The sequence below is a fragment of the Bos taurus genome, chromosome 8 (genome assembly GCF_002263795.3).
Source record: "Bos taurus isolate L1 Dominette 01449 registration number 42190680 breed Hereford chromosome 8, ARS-UCD2.0, whole genome shotgun sequence".
Lineage (NCBI taxonomy): Eukaryota > Metazoa > Chordata > Mammalia > Artiodactyla > Bovidae > Bos > Bos taurus.
Genome location: NC_037335.1, coordinates 61805694 through 61822781, shown reverse-complemented (window position 1 = coordinate 61822781; position 17088 = coordinate 61805694). Strand labels below are relative to the sequence as shown.

At 37.4% G+C, this 17088-nt stretch overlaps 1 protein-coding gene across 3 annotated transcripts in view; it reads right to left on the bottom strand.

Annotated features, from left to right (window-relative positions):
- Nucleotides 1–17088, bottom strand: part of FRMPD1 (FERM and PDZ domain containing 1) — a 109053-nt gene that overhangs the window by 42247 nt on the left and 49718 nt on the right. For 2 of the 3 annotated variants that reach the window (XM_005210184.5, XM_010807991.4), the window contains exon 2: nt 7492–7596. In XM_005210184.5, the coding sequence (XP_005210241.1) occupies nt 7492–7592 (101 nt within the window). In that variant the 5' untranslated portion in view covers nt 7593–7596. Of the gene's footprint in view, nt 1–7491; nt 8238–17088 lie in introns of those variants that run through there. The other variant, XM_010807992.4, reaches the window with a different exon arrangement.

Below are 17088 nucleotides of genomic sequence, written 5' to 3'. Positions count from 1 at the left end.
CAAACCCTACCACGTGGTTAGAACAGAATTCGTTTGGATGCTTTTCAAGTGAGTAGTCTTCATTTATCTGACTTTTCCATTTGAAAGGGTGTGCTCCCCAACAATGGTAGACAAACAAGGCCCCACTGTGTTGATTAATCCCTGGGCAGTGTCAGGAGCTTTGGCCCAAAGTCTGGATTTGACATTTTCCCTGAAGGCCACATCTAGGCTTTTGTTTGGAAAGGGATTGCTTAAAAACAGGACGAAGCTATAGTCTCTCCTCGAAAAGAATGTTCGACAGGGAACTGAAGGAAATGATCTCTGCAGCAAAATTTCCTCCTCTGAAGAATCTTATAAACATCAAACTAAACGCTGACAATCCAAAAGCCTCTGTCTGCTGCCTCTGTAATGGTTTTAAATCATAAATCTGAGATCATTCCTGTGGTTTTACATAGGAACAGCATAAGACCTGGCGACACTAATAGAAATCTTATCAGATAACTGGATCCTAAGGTAGAACTGGAAAACACATGTTAAATTTATCATGAAAATAGCTTCATTCTGTATTTTATGGGTTATAAGTTCACATTGAGTTGATCAATAACCCCGAGAAGAAAAAAAATACCAGATGGAGACAGATTAGGCTTCAAATATTCTCTGGCATTTTATCTGCTCTCTAATAGGCTGTGAAATATATTTGCCCCTATCTTGTAACAACAAAGAATTCACCTCTGACTTCCAGCAGGATGTGGAGAAACTATTTTGAATCTGTGTTTAAACACTGTATTATGTTCAGCTTGAGTGATTTTAAAAGTGAACGTCTGGTATAAACTGGATTTTTAATCTAAAGTTTATTCAAAGAAAGAAGAAATAGAGGGAGTGGCCTGTTCCAGAAAGAAATTTATCTTGTAGTCATAATCCCAGGACTAGGCTTGTGGCTGTGATAGTTTCTAGAGACCACTGAATGTATATATTGTGTGTACAGTGCTATATGGCAAAAGCTTACAGCTGAGAGGAGAAAGTATTCCATTGCTACTTTAAAAAGGAGGTTCAGAAGACAAGGGTGACCCTACAGACACAGCACAGGAACTTTCTAACCTGTTCTCTTAAAATCTTTCCCTTTTGCCCATGGTCAAATAGCAATAAAAAACTGGTACCTGAAATGGTCTTTCTACACCATTAGGAGTATTAGAAAGGTCAAAAATACCATTCCTATAACTAGTAAACAGACTATGGTTATAATGAACAAGCAAATTTAGAAGGAGGGGAAAATCAATAGCCAAGACTTCTGACACAGAGATGCCATGATGCATGTTTGCACATTTGTGAATACATATGCCTGTGTGTACATGTGTGTGTGCATATGTGTATTTATTAAACATACATGTGTGCACATTAGATTAATATAATACACACTAATATTAAGATTAAATATAAATTGAAAGAAATCTTTTTAAGCTTTGAAGTTTATAAAACCAAGCACCAAGAAGAAGACATGAAATTCATCAAACTCCTTAGATTTTTTTAAGTTTTTACCTATAAAACCAACATTTCTAGATTACACATAAGAGAATTCAGTAAATCTTACACAAAATTGTTTCAATCATACAATAAAATTATTCTAAAGCTCACATGGAAAAGGCAGATAAGAATATAAAATGGCAAATGAAGAGAACAAAAGTCTAGTTTAACAGACAATAAATATAAATAGTTTTAATACAGGTGTGTGAAAGAAGGCAGTTAGATCAATTAAACAGAATAGCTAGCCTAGGAAGAGATACAAGTTTTCACCCACAGACACAGCAATTTCATATATGATAAAATGAGACCATAAGTCAGTGAAGAAAGGAAAGGTTATTCACAGTTAATGGTGATGCAAATACTACTTACTTTGGAAAAAACCAAGCTAGATCTTTATTTCACAGCCTGTACTAAAATAAACACCAAAGTAAAAACTTAAATATAAAATACCTTAAACTATCAAATTGAAAATTAATTAATTAATTATTGGGTAAGGATTTTCTAAGCTTTGAACCAATCAAAGAAATCATCAAGAGATTATCATTTAACTATATAAAAATCAAAAATTGTAGGAGACAAAAAATGGTATAATTAAGCAAAAAAGTATTCTATAACATGTCCTTCTCATCTCAGTTTATCACCTACCTAGTTATAGAAAGTGGTAAAGAAGATGACAATTTAGTACAAAGTAAAATGGTTAAAAATTAGTTTATAATGTAATGTCACTATGTTATAGCTTTTATTAAGTGGTTTCTATTACACTATTTTTACAGAAATTCAAAACATGCCACAGAGACTATTCGAGGGGGTTAGCTATTTCTAAAAGAGCACTGATACTGTAAATGTTATTTTTATATTGGAATGTGAAATTAAGTGGTAAAATAGCAGTCATCTTAATAATATCTGAGTAATTTTGCATTTCTACAATTATTGGTATCACTAAGCTTCCACCCTACCCAAGCACGCACACACAGACATTCAAACTGAGTGCCACTATCTGAATTTGACTAGGGATTGTCCACTCATTTAAAATTGAAGAAATCAAAGTAACTTTGAAAGTTGACACTCTTCCCCAGAAAAAACCATTTTAAGATGCCTTATAAAGCTCTAATATTACCCAAGTTCATAAAAATTATAAATTTGTTTAATAATGTTTGGAAATGGAAATTGTTATTTTTGACTAATTTCTTCCTAGACAGTTCAATTAGTGTTAGAGATAAAATTTAACTTTATGGAAAAAATGGCAATTATAATTAAGTAAGTACAACCAGCTGAAATGAGTAGAAACTTTTAAAGGTCTGAAAAGATAGCAGGATTGTTAAAAGATGCATGTAAACTTGTGACTGCAGATTAATTTCTGTTTCCTTTTCTCTGGACTATAAAAAACACTTCAATGTATTTTTTTCATTTCTTGACCTGGCTATCAGGAAATGCAGAGCCAATGTTAGTACTCAAATGCTAAATCCTACATCTAATTGGTTTTCTATTCTATCTGTAGAATTTCCAGAGTTTATTTAAAACTTTTTATGCATTTTAAAACTGTTAATCATCAAAAATTCCATTTGGAAGAAGAAACAATGCAAAATTTAGATATATTTTAAATAAATAAAAATAAGTAATATAGTCCCTGACTGTGAAAGCCCTTAATCAATAAAAATTTATTGAATATCTACTTCATTCTATGTATGCATTCTTCTAGGGCTAAAGATACTTTTTAGACAAGATAGTTATGGTCTTTGGTCTTATATGTGGCAGGAGGGTTGGGGGAGAAGAGTCATATATTAAGCAGGTAGGGGGTTAGGCAAAGAACAAGCAAACAAATGGATATATTGTTATAAACTGTGGCAAGGAAGTAGGAGGAACAAGATGAAGACATGAAATCAGGACGAGATTGTAAAGGGACTTGTAGGCTATGGCATGGTGGCAGGTGGTCACTGAATGGTTTGGGATGGGGTGGAGCCAGAAGCGAGCATGTGGGACAGGAGCAGTGTGTATTTTGAAAAGCTCACTCTGGCTTCAGGGTGGAGCAGAGAAAGAGTGAGTGACTATGGCAATGCCCTCTTGGGACAGAGAGGTGGACAGAGTGGAGATACGTTTGAGGATGAACTGACAAAAGTTGCTGATGGGGTAGATACAGAGTATGAGAGAGAGGAAAATTCAGGATGACTCACAGGTCTCTTGGTTAAGCAATTCTGTGGAAGGTGGTACCATTTACTCTACTTCAGGAAAACAAATTATGCTTTTCAATTCTTGACCATTTTCAACTAATCTGAAGACAGAAGAACCCAGCTTGAATCAAGGTTGCAGGATTAGAGATGAGAAACAATTTCAATAAGACTACATGTGATTTATCCTGCTGCTGCTGCTAAGTCGCTTCAGTCGTGTCCGACTCTGTGCGACCCCATAGACGGCAGCCCACCAGGCTCCCCCGTCCCTGGGATTCTCCAGGCAAGAACACTGGAGTGGGTTGCCATTTCCTTCTCCAATGCATGAAAGGGAAAAGTGAAAGTGAAGTCGCTCAGTCGTGTCTGACTCTTCGCGACCCCATGGTCTGCAGCCTACCAGGCTCCTCCGTCCATGGGATTTTCCAGGCAAGAGTACTGGAGTGGGGTGCCATTGCCTTCTCCAGTGATTTATCCTAGAAACACAGAAATAATGCCTTCCATGGACACTTCTAAGAATCACTCCCTCTTTTTCTTCTCTTTCTAAAGCACTTGGAAAACAAACTTCCTACTAAATTCATGGAAAGATGCTCAACATCATTAGCTATCAGGAAAATACAGATCAAAACCATAATGAGATACCACTTCACACCCACTAGGATGTTTATAATAAAAAATAGCAGATAATAACTGTTGCCAAAGGTGTGCAGACACTGGAACCCTCATATCCTGGTGGTGGAAATGCTTTGGAAAACAGCCTGGCAGTTCCTCCAAAGCTTCAACATCAAGCTGCTATATGACCCAGCTATTCTAATCCAAGTATAAACCCAAGAGAAATGAAAACATATGTTCAAATAAGAAACGTTTATAGTAGCATTATTCACAATAGCTCCCAAGTAGAAACAACTCAAGTGTACATTAACTGATGGACAAAGAATATACACCATAATAGAATATTATTTGGCAATAAAAAGGAATGCAAACACTGTTTACAACAGCCAAGATATGGAAGTAACCTAAATGTTCATTAACAGAGGACTGCATAAAGGAGGGGCAGTACATATTTACAATCGAATATTACTCAGCCATCACAAAGAATGAAATAATATCATTTGCAGCAATATGGATGTGGACCTTAAAATTGTCATTAGAAAAGACTCAGATGATGGGAAAGATTGAAGACAGGAGGAGAAGGGGACGACAGAGGACAAGATGGTTAGATGGCATCACGGACTCAATAGACATGAGTTTGAGCAGGCTCCAGGAGACAGTGAAGGACAGTAAGGCCTGGAGTGCTGCAGTCCATAGGGTCACAGAATCGGTCACAACTGAGCAACAATAAAAACTGTCATACTGAGTGAAGTAAGTTAGACAGAGAAGTAGAAACATCATATGACATCCCTTATATGAGGAATCTAAAAAAACATGATACAAATGAACTTATTTATAAAACTGAAACACACTGACAGACTTAAGAGAATGAACTTACAGTTGCAGCAGCAGTGGGCGGGGGGCGGAGGATGGGGGAACAGATAGTTAGGGAGTGTGGGATGGACAGGTACACACTGCTATATTTAAGATGGATAACTAACAGGGAACTCTACTCAACGCTATGTGGCAGCCTAGGTGGGAAGGGTTTTGGGGGAGAATGGATACATGTATAGGTATGGCTGAGTTGCTTTGCTCTCCATCTGAAACCACTATAACATTGTTAATCCACTATACTCCAACACAAAATAAAAAGGTTTTAAATAAAAGGAATGCACACCGATGCATATTATAACATGGATGAACCTCAAACACATTACACTAAGTGAAAGAAGGCAGTCACAAAGACAATATATTGTATGATTCTATTCACAGGAAATATCCAGAACAGACAAATCTAGAGAAACAGAAAGTAGATGAGTGGTTGTCTAGAGCTGGGGGAGGGGCAAATACGGAATGACTGTTAATGGGTATGGGATTTCTTTTGGGGGCATCGAAAGTATTCTAAAATTAGATTGTGGTAGATTGTTGCAAAATTTTATATATACACTAAATATATACTGTATATACACTAAATAAATCTGTACATTTTTAAATGGGTAAATTTTATGTTATGTGAAACATATCTCAAAATAGATGAGGGAAAAAAAACTTCCTAGATGTTGCCTTTTATTTACACTCTGAGAGAAGCTAGATATTAGAGAGTTACGTGGGAAAATATTCAGGTAAGGCCAAGTCAAAGTTACACAGGTCTTTTTCTGCAGGACTTCTCAGAGCCTTTACTGTGCCAAAACACACTATGAATTACCAAGAGTGGGTGGGTAGGAATCGGATATAGGTTGCATCACACACACACCACAATTAGGTTTTGCAGAACCCACTTCAGAAAACAATGTACCTAGGACTTTTCCCATTTATTCACCAAGCACTACCTGAGTCCTTGCAGTCTCCTGGAACTCAATCGGGGCTATGAGGTGAGGCTGACTACTTTCCCTGCCTTCCACTGAGCTTGTATAGAAGCTCAGAAGAAAGAAAAGGGATGTGCTCAAATTTAAGCTGAACACATCGGGAGAAGCACAATGCTGATGCTACAAACTAAATACTATGGGACCCCTTGGGAGAGATGAATTCTGGCTGTGGACTGTGGAACACTTCATGGAAGACCCAGCATTTCAGCCAGACCCTGAACTGTGAGTGGGGTCTAGACACATGGAGATGGGAGGAAGGGATGTGGCACAGGAACCCAGGTCTAGGTGGTGGAAGGGGAAGTTGGGTGCTTGGGTCGGGGAACAGCGAGTAGGTCATTTCAGCTGGAGTATGATGTGAATGAAGCAGAAGAGTAAGACAGACAGCTGTAACAGATTGTGGGTTGATCATAGAGAGCCTTGAATATCCAACCAAAAATGTTTGAACTCGTCCTATAGGAGATGACGACCCAGCGAACATTTCAGAGCAGAGCGGGTGCGGATGGCTGTGAACGAGATACTCCCTGAACCTCAGGTTTTCATCTGTGAAATGGGGCTAGTCCTCCCAACCTCATCCTATTGCAGTGTGCGAGGACCCGAGCACTTGGACACAGGGCAGTGCAGCTCTGAGCAAGTTTACTGCTCGGCAACAGGACAGCTGTTCCCAGTTCCTTTGGAAGAGTATGTGTATCAGAAACACCTGACACGTGATATTTCATCTCCATGTCAGGGCCAGACAGGAAATCTGAGATGGAAAATGAGCGCTTTCAAACAGAACATATTTTAAGTTCTCTTGTAGCAGTCAAATCAGATCTGTATTTGATTTCATTTCATTTTGTTTAGAATGAAATAGGGACTGCAAGGAAGGAACAGCTGCTGGAAACAAAGACGGGGAAAGAGTATAAACAGCAGATTGCCTGACATCAAGTACTAAGACAAGGGGTGTGTGTGAAACAGACAGAAACAGTGAGCATGTGTGAGTGTGTATTCAAAACTGTGTGTGTGGGTGTGTGTTTCAGAGCATATAGGCACATGGCTGCAAGTATGTGGGTATGAGTGTACATATGTCTCTGTGTGTGAATGTGTGTCTCTATAAATGTGGGCATGAGTTTGGGGTGAGTGACTCTATGTCTGTGAGTGCCTGTTGAAGGATGCAGAGGGGAGGAACTGGAAAGGGACAGAGAGAAAGGCACTCCAGCAAAAATGCTGACCCATTTACAAAATTGCTGACCCATTTGTTCTTACATCTCACAGGATGTAAGAACAAAGCAAGCCGGAGACAGTGATCCCCAGGCGCTGCCAAGACTGCAAAACCTCCTCCCACGGGAACACTGAACCCTTACAGACAGAAATCTCTGCCAGCCCAGGAGTCTTACCGGGCCGAGCTGTCCCGGGAGCGCCGGAGCCATCTTGCCACCATTTGTTCTATTCTGTGTGCTTTCCGTGTCTGGAATAAGCTGGTCTCCAGCTCTTCCATTTACCTAAAAAGAAGAAGAGTTTTCTTAAGAAGCTAACCAAAATGCTTGGAAGAGGATTCTAACAGATCACCGTGATGCTTCCTATGTTTGCCAATTTTAAGACACGCTGATCAAATAACCAGGGCTTTATTTGTATCTGAAATTAACACACACAGGTGCTCAGGGTGCACAGAGTGGACAACTTTAGCAGCCCTCTGCCCTAAAGAGCCCACAGTCTTGTGATACACAGACTGGCTTTATTTCTTCAGTGGTTAAAGATAAGGATTGGGAAATGTAAGTAAGGCTTCTCAAACTGTGACTATGACCCACTGTCAGAGACACACTTTCTGTGATGCTGCCCTCCCACCTCAACTCTGTGTGCATCCCTGGACAGCACAACTTGGTTTTGACTGCATCAGGAACTACATGGAGATGGAAGCATTTTAATCACATTGTGCCCACTCGTCTGAGTGCTGGATTTTTTTTTTTTTGCTTAGCATTTTATATCTAATTTTTGAACAGGTAATTCTGAATTTGTATAATTCAAACCCAAGATTTAAAAAAAGAAAAAGATATACAGTTACTGTATTGAGCACTTAAAAATTTGTTAAGAGGGTAGATCTCATGTTAAGTGTGTTCTTACCATAAAAATAAAAAAAGATATACAGTGAAAGGTCTCCGCTCTCCTCTTCCCTAACCCCATCCACTCAGTTCCCATACTGATACATAATCAGTTTTCCCACTTGAGATATCTGTCTTTCCAGAGTTTCTGTATGCCTGAACAAGCAAATACAAATATAGATTTTATGTATCCTCTTCTTAACACAAAGGATAGTACACCACACACATTGTTCCACACCAAGCTTTCTTCATCACTATCTTTTCACATTAATACAAAGAATGCCTCCTCATTCCTTTTGACAGCCTCTGAGTATTACACTGTATGAATGTACTCTAATTTAAGAAGTAGTCTTCCCTTGATAGACATTTGGGTTATTGCCAATCTCTCTATTGTAATATTGCAACAAGTTATGTTGTACAAATATCATTTCTGTACATATGCAATTATATATTTGGTTAAGTTTCCAGATATTGAATTGCGAGGTCAAAATTTACATGCATTTGTGCTTTGATAGACATTATCAGGTTACCAAGAAAAACAGTATATATGCTTGAGATTAAAGTTTCCTAAAACAATATATAATTTTATATTTCTTAAAATACTGTCTCAACTGATAAAGTTAATTTCACAATCCAATAAATACCCATACAAAATAATACATGACACTGGGAAATAACCATGGATACAGAAAAAAAAATTTTTTAATTCCAAGAGATTATGTTGCTTAACAATACATAAATACCTTTGAAAAACTTAATAACTAGATGGTTTTCAAGGGAAATATAAATGATATGAGATGACCCTAGAAGAGACAGAATGTCTAAAAGACAATTACCACAGAAGAGAAAGTTGTTAAAGAGCTACACTCAAAAAACATTCTGGGCAATAGGCTCAAAAGTGAACTCTCACAAATTTATAAGATATAGCTCACCCTTATGGTTTTTATTTGTTTTACTTTAAATATTAAAAAAGCTATTCCATGCAAATAGAGACCAAAAGAAAACAGGAGTAGCAATACTCAGATAAAATAGACTTTAAAACAAAGGCTGTGTGAAAAGAGACAAAGAAGGACACTACATAATGATCAAAGGATCAGTCCAAGAAGAAGATATAACAATTATAAATATATATACACCCAACATAGGAGCACCACAATATGTAAGACAAATGTTAACAAGTATGAAAGGTAAAATTAATAATAACACAATAATAGTGGGAGACTTTAACACCCCACTCACACCTATGGATAGATCAACTACACAGAAAATTAACAATGAAACACAAACTTCAAATGATACAATAGACCGGTTAGACCTAATTGATATCTATAGGACATTTCACCCCAAAACAATGAATTTCACCTTTTTCTCAAGTGCACATGGAACCTTCTCCAGGATAGCCTTGGTAAATTCAAAAAATTGACATAATTCCAAGCATCTTTTCAGACCACAATGCAGTAAGATTAGATGTCAATTATAGGAGAATAACTATTAAAAATTGCAATATATCGAGGCTGAACAACACACTGCTGAATAACCAACAAACCACAGAAGAAATCAAAATATGCATAGAAATGAATGAAAATGAAAACACAATAACCCAAACCTATGGGACACTATAAAAGCAGTGCTAAGGGGAAGGTTCATAGCTATACAGGCTTACCTCAAGAAACAAGAAAAAAGTCAAATAAATAACCTAACTCTATACCTAAAGCAACTAGAAAAGGAAGAAATGAAGAACCCCAAGGTTAGTAGAAGGAAAGAAATCTTAAAAATTAGGGCAGAAATAAATGCAAAAGAAACAAAAGAGACCATAGCAAAAATTAACAAAGCCAAAAGCTGGTTCTTTGAGAAGTTAAATAAAATTGACAAACCATTAGCTAGACTCATCAAGAAACAAAGGGAGAAAAATCAAATCAACAAAATTAGAAATGAAAATGGAGAGATCGCAACAGACAACACAGAAATACAAAGGATCATAAGAAACTATTATCAGCAACTATATGCCAATAAAATGGACAACTTGGAAGAAATGGACAAATTCTTAGAAAAGTACAACTTTCCAAAACTGGACCAGGAACAAATGGACAATCTTAACAGACCCAACACAAGCACAGAAATTGAAACTGTAATCAGAAATCTTCCAGCAAACAAAAGCCCAGGGCCAGAAGGCTTCACAGCTGAATTCTACCAAAAATTTAGAGAAGAGCTAACACCTATCCTACTCAAACTCTTCCAGAAAATTGCAGAGGAAGGAAAACTTCCAAACTCATTCTATGAGGCCACCATCACCCTAATACCAAAACCTGACAAAGATGCTACAAAAAAAGAAAACTACAGGCCAATATCACTGATGAACATAGATGCAAAAACCCTTAACAAAATTCTAGCAAACAGAATCCAACAACATATTAAAAAGATCATACATCATGACCAAGTGGGCTTTATCCCAGGGATGCAAGGATTCTTCAATATCCTCAAATCAATCAATGTAATACATCACATTAACAAATTGAAAAATAAAAACCATATGATTATCTCAATAGATGCAGAGAAAGCCTTTGACAAAATTCAACATGCATTTATGATAAAAACCCTCCCGAAAGCAGGAATAGAAGGAACATACCTCAACATAATAAAAGCTATATATGACAAACCCATAGCAAACATTATCCTCAATGGTGAAAAACTGAAAGCATTTCCCTTAAAGTCAGGAACAAGATAAGGGTGCTCACTCTCACCACTACTATTCAACATAGTTTTGGAAGTTTTGGCCACAGCAATCAGAGCAGAAAAAGAAATAAAAGGAATCCAGATTGGAAAAGAAGAAGTAAAACTCTCACTGTTTGCAGATGACATGATCCAATACATAGAAAACCCTAAAGACTCCACCAGAAAATTACTACAGCTAATTAATGAATATAGTAAAGTTACAGGATATAAAATCAACACACAGAAATCCCTTGAATTCCTATACACTAACAATGAGAAAACAGAAAGAGAAATTAAGGAAATAATTCCATTCACCATTGCAACGAAAAGAATAAAATACTTACGAATATATCTACCTAAAAAAACAAAAGATCTATATATAAAACTATAAAACACTGATGAAAGAAATCAAAGAGGACACAATAGATGGAGAAATATACCGTGTTCATGGAGCAGAAAAATCAATATAGTGAAAATGAGTATACTACCCAAAGCAATCTATAGATTCAATGCAATCCCTATCAAGCTACCAATGGTATTTTTCACAGAACTAGAACAAATAATTTCACAATTTGTATGGAAATACAAAAAACCTCAAATAGCCAAAGCAATCTTGAGAAAGAAGAATGGAACTGGAGGAGTCAACCTGCCTGACTTCAGGCTCTACTACAAAACCAGTCATCAAGACAGTATGGTACTGGCACAAAGACAGAAGTATAGATCAATGGAACAAAACAGAAAGCCCAGAGATAAATTCATGCACCTATGGACACCTTATCTTTGACAAAGGAGGCAAGAATATACAATGGAGAAAAGACAATCTCTTTAACAAGTGGTGCTAGGAAAACTGGTCAATGACTTGTAAGAAAATGAAACTAGAACACTTCTAACGCCATACACAAAAATAAACTCGAAATGGATTAAAGATCTAAAGGTAAGGCCAGAAACTATAAAACTCCTAGAGGAGAACATAGGCAAAACACTCTCCAACATATGACCCACCTCCCAGAATATTGGAAATAAAAGCAAAAATAAGCAAATGGGACCTAATTAAAATTAAAAGCTCTTGCACAACAAAGGAAACTATAAGCAAGGTGAAAAGGCAGCCTTCAGAATGGGAGAAAATAATAGAAAATGAAGCAACTGACAAAGAATTAATCTCAAAAATATACAAGCAACTCCTGCAGCTCAATTCCAGAAAAATAAATGACCCAATCAAAAAATGGGCCAAAGAACTAAACAGACATTTCTCCAAAGAAGACATACAGATGGCTAACAAACACATGAAAAGATGCTCAACATCACTCATTATTAGAGAAATGCAAATCAAAACCACTAGGAGGTACCATTTCACGCCAGTCAGAATGGCTGCGATCCAAAAGTCTACAAGCAATAAATGCTGGAGAAGGTGTGGAGAAAAGGGAACCCTCTTACACTGTTGGTGGGAATGCAAACTAGTACAGCCACTATGGAGAACAGTGTGGAGATTCCTTAAAAAACTGGAAATAGAACTGCCATATGACCCAGCAATCCCACTGTTGGGCATACAAACCAAAGAAACCAGAATTGAAAGAGACACATGTACCCCAGTGTTCATCGCAGCACTGTTTATAATAGCCAGGACATGGAAGCAACCTAGATGTCCATCATCAGATGAATGGATAAGAAAGCTGTGGTACATATACACAATGGAGTATTACTCAGCCATTAAAAAGAATACATTTGAATCAGTTCTAATGAGATGGATGAAACTGGAACCTATTATACAGAGTGAAGTAAGCCAGAAGGAAAAACACCAATACAGTATACTAACGCATATATATGGAATTTAGAAAGATGATAACAATAACCCTGTGTGCGAGACAGCAAAAGAGACACCGATGTATAGAACAGTCTTTGGGACTCTGTGGGAGAGGGTGGGATGGTTTGGGAGTATGGCATTGAAACATGTATATTATCATATGTGAAACGGATTGCTAGTCCAGGTTCGATGCATGATACAGGGTGCTCAGGGCTGGTGCACTGGGATGACCCAGACGGATGGGATGGGAAAGCAGGTGGGGGGTGGTTCAGGATGGGGAACAGATGTACACCCATGGTGGATTCATGTCAATGTATGGCAAAACCAATACAATATTGTAAAGTAATTAGCCTCTAAAAATAAATAGGAAAAAAAAAAAGAAAAGAAAACAAAAATTCCCAGGTAAATAGGTTCAAAGGTGAACTCTCACAAATTTATAAGACATAGCTCACCCTTATGATCTTTATTTGTTTTACTTTAAATATAAACTTTAAATTTTGGAATAATTTTAGATGAACACAAAGGCTGCAAAGATAATACAGAGAATTCCATTACACCCTTCATTCAGCTTTCCCTAATGTTAGCATCTTACATAATCATTGTAACTTTGTCAACACTAAGCAATTAACATTGGTACACTAATATTAGCTAGGCTGTAGATTTTATTCAGATTTCATCAGCTTTTCCATTTATGCTTGTTTTCTGTTCTAGGATTCAATCTAGGATATCACATTGCTTTTAGCCAGCTTAGTTTATTTCCCCCAATGCTATGCCAGGTATTGAAGAGCATTAAAAAAAAAAAAGAAAGCTTCCAAAATTTTTTAAACAGTCATTATAACATTGATACCAATTCTGATAAACATATTATGATAAGGCAGAAATACCATCTCCCACAATTATCAAAGTAAATATCCCCAATAAAATATTAGCAACTAGAACCTATCAGAATCTACAGAATAATAATGGAATCTCTACTAGGAGTGCACTAACCGTTTTCATATAAAAATGAAAGCAGGACACCCAAACTCATCACTTTGGAAACACGGAGACAACATTTTTCATCAAATGGCAGCTAAATACAAATTAATGGGTATAAAACATAGACTGCAACCAAAAATAAATTCCATTTGGATCAAGGGATGTGTCAGTCTAGCTTTTTTCCTATGGGGACAGCAGACCTGAATACTATCTTCAGTTCTACACAGCTCACTTTTTATAATTATAAAAGTGAGAGATTTCTGGTTAAAGATGGTGAATTGAAACAATGTCTTAATCTTTCTTCTCTTTTCTAAATCTTACAAATTACAATAAAGGAAATAAACCCATAGAATAGAGAAGACCATAGATGAGCAATGTTGACAGTGTCTGGAAGATAAACTGCTGGGAGGAGATGTAACTGAGCAGAGCAAAGGAAACAGAAACCAGTGTGCTTGCAGAAAGAGACTCTGATGGAAAACAGGTTGATTTGCCATTTGATGGCTCAGGAATTAGAGGCAGCAGGTATGGGAGAAAGCAGGGATGAAGAATAGGGCTGAAAACATGAAATGTCTGTATAAAGCAGCAACTATATTCACAGGCCCCATCCTACTACCTGCCTAGACAACCATCCCTTCCCTAGCCTTCTGGGGGAAAAAGACTTGTTCTTTAGCGAATCAAACATGAGAGGCTGCAGATTTGTGGAGACCAGGCACAACACAGGATATGGGAATGAAATAGAAGGATTAAGAAAAATTCTTCTTACTAAATGACAAGAACTCCTTTGCCCAGTTCCCAGAATCCAGGCAGCTAGGAATTTACATCCAAAGAGACAAGAGATCTTTTTCTGGAGAACTAAAGAGCACCGGAGAAAAGACCTTTAGATAGTGATACTTCTGGTAACTTGCTGCCAGATCACCCTGGCTTGAAATCTGTCAGTGTCCTGTCAGTGGGCTCCATCCATCCATCACACAAAGCTTCCAATCATTTTGGTTTTTTTCCCAAAACATCTCAGATCTCTTTTCATTCTTTGATAATCTCAATGCCCTGACCATGCATACATATTGTCGATGACCTGCCCCATCCAATTGCTTTTAATGCTTCACTCTTACACATGAATAGATATTTGAGGAAACCTATACTATTTTAAAAAGATCAAAACAAATGGAACTCTAACAGAGACAATGCAGGAAATAAGAAAAAATGTTAATCTACAATTCAAATCCTCAAAAAGATAAGATGTTACATCTATGAAACAAGAGAATTTTCTTTGAAAAAGAATAATCAGAGAACATAAATCTGGAAACTAAAAATAAAATAGCTGGAATAAAAATTCAGTTAAAAAGTTGAGAAATGTAGTCAATAAAATATAGAAAAAGTAACCAAGAGCCAAAGACAGGGTAAAAAGAAAAAAATAGATATGTATAGTTAACAATCCAGGACGTCCAAAATTCATCCACCATGAGTTCTGTAAGGAGAGAGTAAAGGAAATGGAGATAAGGAAATTGTTAAATAAGTCAATAACGTTTGCCTTAGAAGCTTATTTCCAGATTAAGAATGTTTACTAATTACCCAGCATAATTAATGAAAAAATACCCACATCAAGAAATAACATTGTAAAATTTCAGAAACTAGAAACAGAACATCTTCAAAGCTTTGGGAGGAAAAAAAATGGATCACACACGAAAAACTGAGAACAAAAATGGCATTAGACTTCTCGGGAAAAACAGAGGCCGGAGGACATTGAAGCCATGCCTTCAAATCTCTGAAGGAAAATAATTTTCAATCTCTAGGTTGAATTATAGATTATAGATTCTATAGATTACAGAATTATACTATCAGTTCAGTTGAGTCGCTCAGTCATGTCCAACTCTTTGTGACCCCATGAACCCCAGCATGCCAGGCCTCCCTGTCTATCAACTCCTGGAGTCCACCCAAACCCATGTGCACTGAGTTGGTGATGCCATCCAACCATCTCATCCTCTGTCGTCCCCTTCTCCTCCTGCCCTCAATCTTTATAAGCATCAGGGTCTTTTCAAATGAGATAGCTCTTTGCTTCAGGTGGCCAAAGTATTGGAGTTTCAGCTTCAACATCAGTCCTTCCAATGAACACCCAGGACTGATCTCCTTTAGGATGGACTGGTTGGATCTCCTTGCAGTCCAAGGGGCCCTCAAGAGTCTTTTCCAACACCACAGTTCAAAAGCATCAATTCTTCGATGCTCAGTTTTCTTTATATTACAATTCTCACATCCATACCTGACTACTGGAAAAACCATAACCTTGACTAGACCGACCTTTGTTGGCAAAGTAATGTCTCTGCTTTTTCATATGCTGTCTAGGTTGGTCATAACTTTCCTTCCAAGGAGTAAGCGTCTTTTAATTTCATGGCTGCAGTCACCATCTGCAGTGATTATGGAGCCCCCCAAAATAAAGTCAGCCACTGTTTCCACTGTTTCCCCATCTATTTGCCATGAAGTGATGGGACCGGATGCCATGATCTTAGTTTTCTAAATCTTGAGCTTTAAGCCAACATTTCACTCTCCTCTTTCACTTTCATCAAGAGTCTCTTTGGTTCTTCTTTACTTTCTGCCATAAGGCTGGTGTCATCTGCATATCTGAGGTTATCAATATTTCTCCCTGCAATCTTGATTCCAGCTTGTGCTTCCTCCAGCCCAGCATTTCTCATGATGTATTCTGCATATAAGTTAAATAAGCAGTGTGACAATATACAGGCTTGATGTACTCCTTTTCCTATTTGGAACCAGTCTGTTGTTCGATGTCAAGTTCTAACTGTTGCTTCCTGACCTGCATACAGGTTTCTCAAGAGGCAGGTCAGGTGGTCTGGTATTCCCATCACTTGAAGAATTTTCTGCAGTTTATTGTTTTCCACACAGTCAAAGGCTTTGGCATAGTCAGTAAAGCAAAAAGAGATGTTTTTCTGGAACTCTCTTGCTTTTTCGATGATCCAGCAGATGTTGGCCATTTGATCTCTGGTTCCTCTGCCTTTTCTAAAATCAGCTTGAACATCTGGAAGTTCATAGTTCACGTATTGCTGAAGCCTGGCTTGGAGAATTTTGAGCTTTACTTTACTAGCGTGTGAGATGAATGCAATTATGCGGTAGTTTGAGCATTCCTTGGCATTGTCTTTCTTTGGGATTTAAATGAACACTGACGTTTTCCAGTCCTGTGCCCACTGCTGAGTTTTCCAAATTTGCTGACATATTGAGTGCAGCACTTTCACAGCATCATCTTTTAGGATTTGAAATAGCTCGACTGGAATTCCATCACCTCCACTAGCTTTGTTCATACTGATGCTTCCTAAGGCCCACTTGACTTCACATTCCAGGATGTCTTACTCTAGGTGAGTGATCACACCATCGTGATTATCTGGGTCATGAAGATCTTT